This window comes from Camelina sativa, chromosome 16 (assembly GCF_000633955.1).
Source record: "Camelina sativa cultivar DH55 chromosome 16, Cs, whole genome shotgun sequence".
Classification (NCBI taxonomy): domain Eukaryota; kingdom Viridiplantae; phylum Streptophyta; class Magnoliopsida; order Brassicales; family Brassicaceae; genus Camelina; species Camelina sativa.
The window spans coordinates 2,743,221-2,754,375 of NC_025700.1; the positions used below are offsets into that span (position 1 = coordinate 2,743,221).

Consider the following 11,155-nt stretch of genomic DNA (forward strand, 5'->3'; position numbering starts at 1 on the left):
TGGTCCCCTGGCCACCGCCCCTCTCGCCCTAGGTATGAGCCGGGCCTGTCTCTCCCGACTCCAGTTTCTCCAAATCAAATCTTCCTTAATTAGAAGAACTTCCTCGCGTTTGTGGTTTCGTTTTTCAATCGTAAGTTTTCTCTTAGTGATCTTACAAAAAAAATTCAGACACATTCGATCGTAGTTCTCGTTCTTATTAGGGTTTCCACGATCCACTCCTCTTTTTTCGTCGCTTACAATATAAAATCAAGGAGAAACTTTGTTTTTGCTAACTAATATTTAAGAATTATAGGGGACTGAATTTTTGAAACTCTCTCTCACACAGGGTTCATTCGGTACCCAATCAGTTTAGACGGAAGAAGATGGGAGGCGTTGAAGATAGCCAATGGGTTGATAAGTTTATGGATGGAATCGGATTGGCGTTTACCAAGATTGACGAAACGATACAGAAGGTCAGTATTGTTCTTCTCCTAGTTAATTTGGTCTTTATACGATGTTTAATTAATGCCCTAAACATTAATGAGTTTATATATGGTTCTGTCTACACATTGTGAGCTATACATTAGCTAAACCTAAATAGTCAAGAGAAGAGTTATTTATAGTTTTTTCTTGCCTTTTCATATTCGTTTACATGGAATCAACATAGTCCGAGTTATCTAGCTTATTAGTCCCATCGTATATTGTATGAAACATAAGCACGGTCTAATCCATTAAAGAAACCAGAAGTACTATTCATAATTGATGATGGTTGGATACTTAGATCTCTCCAAAAATAGTTTGAGAGATTGTCAAAACTTTAATTCGATTCGGTTTTGCTTTCTATATATTTGCAGGGTATTGAACTCTGGACAGAGTTGACCAGAGTTGACGACCAGCCTATCCAAGACTTGACCGGACAGCCAAAAAGTGGTGAATCTGGTGTAGAAAACTCCTCTCAAGATCCTGTCGCTGAGGTCAAAGAAAGTGTACCGGTTCAAGACTGCTGGTCTATGTGCTTTGCTGAGGTCGAAGAGAAGCCAAGCCAACATTGGGCTATGCGTGGTATGTATTATATTGTATAAATATTACATACTTTTATTGGACGTTCCAATTAAAGTAGAGCTACAACATGAGTACTTTTATGGTTTCTTGACTGACAAGTATCATATTGATTTCATTGGCAGCTTTGAAAATTTCAGAGAGCTTCATTCAAGTACAAAACGGTGATGGTGATGGTGAAAAAGAAGAAGAAGAAGAAGAAGATGAGTCTACGGTTTAAAGCAGATTTCAGAAGAAGATAATGTAAGTTTAAAGCAGTTTTTTCACATATTCATATCCACGCTCATTAAAATAGTAAATCACCGTTTTGCAGAACGGAATTTAGTATTTTTTAATCATTTGCTAGTGTGTTTATTGTCTCTATCTGACTGAATCTTTATGATAAGGAATCGAGTTTGACGAGGAACCATGACTACGATAAGATGTTAAAGATGATTCGTCACATGTACTCCTCAGCAGAAGCAGATAATGATGATGGAGATAAAGAAGATTTTGACACGTTTTCCGAAGAAGATGGTGAATTATGGGATGATGAAGATGATACTACAACTTCTAAATCTTCCGAAAACATGTCGGAGCTTAATTTGGGGGCCTCCGCGACGAACTATATCCCTGATTGCTACCATCATCATAATGAAGAAGATAATGTAAGTATTTTAATTGTGCTACAGTTTTTTCACATTATCATACTCGTATTATGGAATCTAGTTATTTTCACCAATATATAGCTGATTTGGTTATTGTCTTTGTGATTAGGATTCGAGTTTGAAGTGGAAAGGTGATTATCAGCTCTTAAAGAATGTTGACACGTCTTCCGAAGAAGAAGAAGATGAATCATCCGATGATGATGAGGTTGGGGAGTGTCACTCTGAAGACGTCGAAGAAGTGATGGAGATATCGTGGAAGCATATAATGATGAGCAATTCAAGTAACGAATCATTAGGGGTTCAGGACTATGAAGATGACGTATCAGACGTTTTACTACTACAAGGATTCGTGGATGTTAGGCAAGAAGAGGAGATTGGGAATAATACGGAATTTAGTGAGGTCGAGACCCTTTTGGCAGAAAGTGATTGGGTTTACGTGACGAGGGACTACTAGGGCTCTGATCTTCTTCTTTTTTTTTGGCAATTTTTGTGTGATTTAATTTTGAGTTTTCTATTTTATATGCTTCAATGATATCTCTCTTTGTGTATGTAGAAAACTATATTTCTATAAAGTTTTTGGAGTATTCATTCGTTTTTCAGATGGACTATGTCACTTCATTAGCTCTTAAAGTTGAAACAATGTCAAAAGTTCAATATAGTTCATACAGTTAACAAACATGTAAACCACACAATCCAACTAAAATCTAATTTTGTTAAAAATGATTATATTATTGTATGGACTATTATCGGCTCATTAGTGTATACCCTACACCTAATATTGTATCCCTATATGTTATATTCTATGTAATAAAGTAATAATACAAGAGAACAGTTCCTTAAACCTCTTGTTATAACACATTATCAGCACGCTCTCACCCTCGCTACCTAAAACAAAGAACCTAGAAGCCGTCGTCACCCTAGCCGTCTGAGTTTTAAAATTTGTGTCGAAACCTTAACCAACAACGTCTACGATCCTCCACCCCTAACAAGATAAGTACATATGGATTATTTACACTTATGACTGCATGTTTCGTTATAAAGTGGGATGAATAATTTATGTATATAGAATTCAACCTTATACTTTTGATATACCCACTATCGGTTGATTCATAGATTCTATCACATATTAATAATTTTATTATATTTACTTAAACGTGTGATCGATTCATGCTCTAATACTGTTATGTGGATCATGCTTTAATTAGTCGTTATTGTGAAGAGGGATCTGTTTGTTAGGGTATATTATTGTTGATTATTATCACTTGTTGCTTTATCGTTTGGTTTCATGAGTTTAATTCTCAAACTAAACGCATGATTATTCTATTATTTAGCTTGGTAATACGTTTTTGTCCATCATTGGTTTTAAGTCATTGCCTTGGGTTATATCTAGTAGTCAATCGATATATACACCAATAGATATACTCGTGTTTCAAAATTTCGAACATGCTTAATTATCTTTTGTCTCGTTATATAATAGATCAACACATATTTCTTGTATAGAATATTGATTTATTTATTAGTTAGAGATTGATGGGAGAATCATTGGTTGATTTCTGAGTGTTATAATGATCGTGAATTGTTTTGGTGATAGTCATAGAAACCCATCTCATATTTATTGAGTCTCAAACATGTTTATTGATTATTGTTCAATCACGGCCACCTCATATAATACTGTGTATAGTTTCAGTGTTGACTTGTATATCTTCACTGATCGAATTTTTGATATAGTCATGTTTGATTACCGATTGATGCCCAATATAATTATATTGCTTAATGCTTTAATGTTTGATTTTATGAAGCGCTGGTTTGTTGCTTGGAGGCATGATCTCCGTTTTAGATCCCTTGACGATGTCATCTTCGATGCCTTAGTCTCCGCCTTTGAAACCACTGGAGCATATGGTTTCAATTTTTCCATCGAGATAAGTATTTATTTATGACAATAATTTATAAAAATATAATTTATTATTATTAAATAATTATAATAATTTAATTATATTCTTTGATAAAACTCTTTAGATTTTATAAAATCTTTAGTAAAAAGAAAAAAAGAAAAAAAAATATTATTATTTTTTTAAAGCAAATAGATATATATATATATAAAGAATATGATGCTTAATATTGATTTAGCATTCATTTATGTTGTTGTTTATAATGTTTGTGATTTACTCTATTTGTTTAATCACAAATTTAAATCTAACTACAATTAGTCCAATCTTCTTTGGTGAATACATTGAAAATTTAGTAACAAATTACTAAATAATGATTATTGATCATGTTTTTTTGGCATCATTTATATGGAGAGGTTTAAGTCCACAAACGAACCCTCCAGTAACGAAACAAAAAGAGACAGCAAGCCATGCTATATGACCATAAAAATTCACTAGTTCTTTAGAATAATCTATGAAAGTAAATGACTAAAAATCTATAAGATAATATATACAAACTACCTTGATTTCAATTATTATTAAATTCATATAATTGAAAACAATATTTTTGAGGGGAAGGTATTAGAAAATACATAAATTACTTGTCACAAAATATTGTTGTCATGTAGACACAATATAGTGAAATTATATTTTTTTAAATATAAAATTTTGTTATTTGTGACTGAGTAAAATTATGAAAGGTTGATGAATAATCATGAATCACATCCTATTGACTTGGTTTATTCTTTGAAGTGAATATTTTTTTTTATACTATAAAGTAAAAAGGAAAAAGATCACACTAATGATAAGAAATTTGCTATCAAAGTAGTCATGATGTGGAAATGATATAGAAAGTCGTGGTCAACTAGTTTCTCCACTAGAAGTGAATAATAAGTACATAAGGTACTTATCTCATAAATATTTATATATGAAGATGCAATAAGCTATTGTGAGATAATTTCCACTATTCTACTACAATATTATAAAAAGTAGTAGAAAATGTATTGAAAACTCTTGAAGAGTATATATAATATTGTCTATGGGAACACAATTTATTATTAATGTGTTATAGTCTCCCAATTAGTCTCCAAGTCAAAAGGGTGTAAGATATAATACATGACCCAAATTGAGAATATTATTGATTACAGAGTGGGATTCAAATCGAGATTGATAGACATGAAGTGTCATCATCTCGAGGGGAAGAATTAATGAATCCCACATACAGAGGTGATGAAACATATATAAGATTATGTTCACACCCAAAATGAGTTTAATCACTCATATGGAAAAGCAAATCTTGAGGATTTGAAAAATAATCATGTTGAGACAATAAGGAAGGAAAAATACTTTGAAATCATAAGTATTATTACCCAAGACAACATAAGTCTTTTTGAGATTACATGCATTATCTAGAGATAAAATGCTTTATGAAATTCTCATTGTTTGGCATGACCAGTTAAGCCATTCCGGTTCAGTAGTGATGCGAAAGAATAATCAGAAATTTCTGAAAAGATTCATTAGAGAACCTAAGAGTTTTCCTAGTGTTAATGTGTGCTGCTTTACAAAGCAAGCCGATTATATGTCAATTTTCTGGTACGTATACAAAGAGATATTGTGAACTGATCATCCACCATATATTTGAGTTTGCAAAAGTATTTGGTTAATTGACAATGATGGTGAAACCAGACTATGTGATTGACAAAAATGACTCTATATGTCAATAAATTTGCATCGGGCCAATTAATTATCATGAGTACTCCCCATTACAATTGGTTTAGGTCAGAAACCATATATATCCCATCTAAATTTGTTATACATATTGAGTTGCTCCACCACAGTGACTAAAATGAGATTTGAAAGATGTTGGAAATATGTTGAATATCTTGAGATGCAGAGACTGTTGTTTCAGTGAGTCAGTCTTTCCAACATGAGGGGGAGAGAATAAACAGCTGGTAAAGAAATATATTGGAAGAAATTATCTTGATCCTCGTACTAAGAAATGTGCGCTAGAAATTGAAAAGATCATTTATTGGCAAAGTTTGCAAATATGCTAAAGGCATGCAAGAGCCATTTTCTGACCTTCAGTGAAAATTCTCATATACCAGCTGTGCTCCAATTAATGTCTTAGAAGGATAAGATCAACTGCTAGTAAGTCTAAAGATCTCATGAAGTGTGATAGACTTATGGTTCCAAATATAAGCATCCTCGGAAAAGAAAAGGAGCATAATTTAATATGGCACCGAGGAAGCAACGAGTTATGAAAAATCTCTAGAAGAGATGTAGACATGAGTAAGAGAGAGATTCAGGTACCTGAGAATCATAATGAATGGAAATCTCAACAAGTTGAGTCATATCTTGAATGAAAAGGAACCAAAAGGCAAATCAACGTCGTAAATATGTTTGCATGCAGTGTTGCAGTTGATTATGTTATGGATGAAAATCGAGGATCATAAACCGCGGCTAATAGAAAGTTTTATTGAAAAGTGTACACAAAGAATGATTGGTTAATCATTGAAGAAGTAACTATGAAATAGTTGAAGTCTCTTAAAGAGTAATATTTGGATTTGTAGTCTTTACACTTGAAAGTGTAAAATGAGTGGGACATAAGGGGATCTTTATGAGAAATAAAGTACATGAAGTAGTACAATGATTCTCATAAATACTTGATATTTATTATGAGAAATGTACTTTCATATGGTGGAAGCAACTATGTAGATCTCTTATGAGTTTGAAAATAAGGCAAGACTTGGTTTAGTCTATTTAGATGGTTTTCAAACTATAAGAGATATCTCTTAAAATAAATATATTGCTAGAAGCAATACTTTGTAGTTCTCAAGAATATTGTAAAAGCAAGAAAAAGTCTTGATGCCTTTTGACACCTTTGGAGAGAAAAGGGTGAGAGTTTATCTCTATGAGAGAATCCTGTTTGTAGATCATTGTTGTTGATCTTAGGGATCTCATAGTGGGTTGAAAATAAATCGGGAACAAGCTAAGTGAATATCTTAGGGTTGTGTAAATCCGAGATTGAACACTAATTGTAATTGTGTTCAAGAAGTATTTTCAACAAAGTTTGAGGAAGTAAGCCTTTTGCTGAACCTCATTAAAAGAAAAATTATATGTCTCTTGTCTCTTCTGCACTAACAAGTGGTTCTTGTAGTACCATACTAAGAAGAAGAGTTGAAAGAGACAACTTTACAGAGGAAGTATGAATAACTCTTATGTATAAGATGATTGTTGGAAGATTGCATGTAAAAGAAGATTTGAGTTTGAAGTTCAAATAAATGAAAAAGAATCTTCTATCTGAAATGGGTGCAATGATTTGAAGTTCAATGACATGAGAGAATATATGATGATCATATGAGTTTGTAAAATAAAGCTTTGTTTATTACAGTTTAGAAAAGCTTATATATATGATCACAATGCATAACTTGAAGATTTCAGGATGCTTTCAGGGGGAGCAATATGGTTATGTGCGTAGTTGTACTCTTTTTCCCTTCTCATGGTTTTTATCCCATTGGGTTTTTGAATGAAAGGTTTTTAACGAGACAACAAAGAACACACAAAAGAGAAACGTCTTGAGAGGAATATTATGATTCCAATGGTGAAAGACTATCATCTTCAAAGTCTCGGACATACATTGATTAGATCGTGAGAGACGAAGATAATGATCAAGATGAGTCATTTCAGAGACCAATAGCCTACAGAAGAATAGTGATGTACGGTGATATACATGTCCTATACATTTTTTCAAGTGAAGAATTGGCGAATCATTTACCAAGGCGTTTTCAACCACTACTTCAAGAAGTTACTTCATATTGGATTGCGACATTTTGAAGATTTCAAGTGATGTGTTCAAGAGGGGGAGTAAAAGCGCACTGCACTCTTTTTCCGTTAACCATGGTTTTTTCCACTGGATTTTCCTGATAAAGTTTTTAACGAGGCAACATCTCATATGCGCATTTGGGACTACATTTTTATAATGATCATCCAAGAGAGAGTGTTATAAATGATTATATTATTGTATGGATGTAGAGAAACTACATTTTTCCTGGTAAGAGTTTTAACGAGACAACATCTCATATGTGCATTTGGGATTACATTTTTATAATGGTTTATCTCATCCCTAAACCTCTCGTTATAACAAATTTAACACTAGTTTTGATTTATTGGACCGAACCAGGAAGAAAACCAAACTAAAAAAAAGGAAACCAAACTAAATTTAACACTAGTTTTGATTTATTTAACACTAGTTTTGATTTATTGGACCAGCGGTTGGTGACATACGTTCGAGGTGTTTGAGGCTGTCTGATGAAAGTACTTCAGAAGCACTTGCTGTTAGGCGGTTGCTCGGCCATCGTTTACCTATTGATGCACATAAGGCCAAGAAAGATTGGTAATTTAGCCAACCACTCTGCTTTCTTTATCCACATAGGTGTAGCCCTACTCTTTCAACTACACTTTTCAGGTCTTGGCTCTAAGCTCGTGTTACAATCGAGAATCTCTTTCCATTACGTTTTATAAAATAGTACACACAGAAGTTAGTTAAGAAAGAACGTATAAATTTGGGAATTGATAAACAGTGAGAAGTCCTGCAGACTCCAAAAGTGTCTTGTGAATGATGTTTTCATTGTTCAGGCCTATTTCCTTTGTAGTTAGTCTTCATCTTCCTTGTTTTCTCATTTAATTGGCTAGGCTCTTAGTCAATGCAATGGTGGAGGGTATTGTGTAATATACAGTTGGCTGAGTTGGAACCTTGACAGGTACGATATTGTGGAAGGTGATCATCCACTATGGGATGGTGTATCAAGACCCTATAGTGAAACAATCCGCGCTTTCTTGATATACTTTCAGAATGAGGTAATGTTAACTGATACTTTCTTGGTTTCATGTTTGATCATTTCCAACTTCTTAATTCTTTCTTCACCTTTATATTCGGTCATTTTCTTACTTGACATGTTGATTATGACACAGATACTTAGACGACCTAATGAGAGATTTTGCTTCAGCAATGGAAGGTATCGAAGATCTTTTCTTCAGCTTTAAATGTTTATAATTTTGTTCTCCTGTTTAGTAACTTACTTTCAATTGTATCCTTGTTATAGCATTGGGAACTTCTTCTTTGCTGGAGCAAGGATATTTTTCCAGTCTTTAGATGCAGCGATTTTTCTGTTTTCACGCGTTTCAGAGATCCCTTGTAACAGTTTGGTCCTCCCAGTGATATCAACCAATGATAGGCTTACACTAGGATGTGAACTACAGGTATGAAGCTTGATCTCTGTTTGAATTCCAGCAGTTAGTTTCTAGAATCCCAAACATGACAAATAATGGTATATTGAGTGTCAGTATCGCAACTAAAGCATCACTTTGCAAAAGTCAGGTGGCTAATTTGATTGCAAGCTTACTGTTTTGACATTAATTGTAGGATGGGACTATTATACGCGGACAGAATGAAATCTCTCACCCGACCAATGGGACTCCGCAGACTGTTGACAAGGTGTTCTTTTTATATATTACATTAAACTTGTATGATGATCACTAAAACTGTTGACAAGGTGTTATTTTGTTTCTTACATTGTCTTTCTATATTTCTAGTAGAGGCATTGTTCTACTTCAGCTCTTCCATCGAAGATAAAGAGAGTGTTTTACATGTCAAGTGAAGGCAATAATCTGCTTCATGAGGTTAACTACTCTAGAAAAAAATGTTATCTCTACTGATTCTGGTTCCCTGAAAGAAGCTCTATCTTATAAGTTCTCTATTTCATTTCATTGTTTTCTCTGGTAGATTTGACATTGCAAATATATGGTGTTATTTCCATTAAATAGGTCTTCCCACCAGTTAACCCAACTGTCTTGGAGCAGTTGAGAAGCGTGGACTGTATCGTTTACGCTATGGGATCTTTATTCACTTCCATTTGTCCATCACTGGTAAGAACCTGTAAAGATGGCGGAATTATAAATTAGTGATTACTGTTATAGACATGTCTTCTTCTATTCTGCAGGTTCTGCTTGGTGTTGGAGAGATTATCTCTTCCAGGTCATGTCGTAAGGTACGCCAAAGCTAATCAAGAAGACTACTGGTGGAAACTTCAATCTGATGTTTTCTCTTGGTCACAGGTACTTCTGTTGAACGGTAGTCAAGACCGAGAAACAAGCGGCTTCACTGCTTCCTGCTTTGTGACTGCTATTGCTGACGCTCTCAATAGGACTCCTGGAGATCCTAAGATCCGGCTCAAGAATCTCGTGAGTGTTTTCTCTCATTTCACACATTCTTGATTTCTTCTTTATTAGACGTACACAGAGATCCAAAACATTATTTGTTTGTGCAGCCTGCATATTACATCAACACACTCTTGGTCCCGAAAGATAAAGAAATAGTGGTGGATCTCAAACAATTGTCTGAACAAGGGATCAACGATGTTGTTAGTATCTCTCTCCTTAACTTCTTTCCAAGTTTATGTGCACAACAAACAAACACTCAGTGTTGCTTCTTCTCTGTTGCAGAGAGTTGTGGAGAGTGTTGTTGACCCGAAGCACGGTATCTTGTTTAGCCCGAGCACTCTGACAAACACACTAGCCAGTTTGGTGGTGTAAATAGTGATTCTTTAGGCCAGAGCTAGTTTCTTCATCTACGGAATTGAAACTAAGAAGTTGTTGGTATTGTTTATTTTTTTGATCCTTTTATGACTTGATATAAAAGGTTATGAATGGTCAATGATCATATTCTTAGCTTAGTAAAGACAAAGGCCTCTCGTTCTCTCGGAGTTGGATCATATGTTGTGTGATGGAACAAGTACCGTAAACAGAGTGTTGTTAGAAGAACAAGATTTCTTCCCTAAAGAATGGTTTTTTAACATGTTTTACTTATAACTGACATAAGTACTGTACTAATTATTAAAACAGCTCACGTTCGAATGTATTAATCGCAATAACTTCTTTTGTAATTTACGAGAGCATCTTGGACTCTTGGTACATTGAATTACCTCAAATTAATTACACTAGTAGGAATATGAATCGATGGAGAAGTCTTTAACATAACCTTTCGACTACATCATATATATATATCTGATACATCTGGAGTTAAACTCATAACCACCCACAGAAAAAGCATTCCACAAGTCACAACAACTGAGTATTGGTATTAAGCCTCAGATAAGAAACCAGGTTTGTAGAGCTCTTCCGTGTATCCTTTGTTTATGTGTGTGTAATTTAATTATATGAGACTAACACTGCATATTGTTGAGTTTGATACTGTTGCCGAGACTAACAGTACTTGTACAATGTTTCAGAAGAGATGATGACTGATCATGTGAATGTGAAAAGCGTAAGCAGAAAATGTTTCCGTGGTTATTTAGCTAAAGGGATCAACTAGATTTGCTTCAAGCCATTCTTGAATTTGCATCTACGAAGATTGAAGAAAACGTCTAGAAAGAATCTGATAAAGTGCCTTGGAGAGGGAAAAAGTGTTCTTGCTTGCAAACCAAGGAAGAAGCTTGGAGGAAAGCTCAAGGAGATCAATTTGCATTGCGACGTAAATGTTGTAAGCAC

The 11,155-nt window shown here is 34.2% G+C and overlaps 2 protein-coding genes across 2 annotated transcripts; both read left to right on the forward strand.

The window, feature by feature from the left end:
• On the forward strand, positions 343-2,161 carry LOC104753270 (protein PFC0760c-like). Its single transcript, XM_010475546.2, has 5 exons — positions 343-452; positions 834-1,041; positions 1,164-1,252; positions 1,425-1,685; positions 1,795-2,161. The coding sequence occupies exons 1-5, from the start codon at positions 363-365 to the stop codon at positions 2,137-2,139; spliced, it is 993 nt and encodes a 330-aa protein (XP_010473848.2). The 5' UTR covers positions 343-362; the 3' UTR covers positions 2,140-2,161.
• On the forward strand, positions 7,870-10,461 carry LOC104753272 (uncharacterized protein YNL011C-like; the record flags this gene model as incomplete). Its single annotated transcript, XM_010475548.2, has 11 exons — positions 7,870-8,003; positions 8,371-8,467; positions 8,582-8,625; positions 8,713-8,869; positions 9,033-9,104; positions 9,206-9,289; positions 9,434-9,535; positions 9,610-9,657; positions 9,725-9,850; positions 9,937-10,029; positions 10,112-10,461. Coding segments are annotated over 11 exons (1,047 nt in total), but the record flags the coding sequence as incomplete, so codon positions are not given.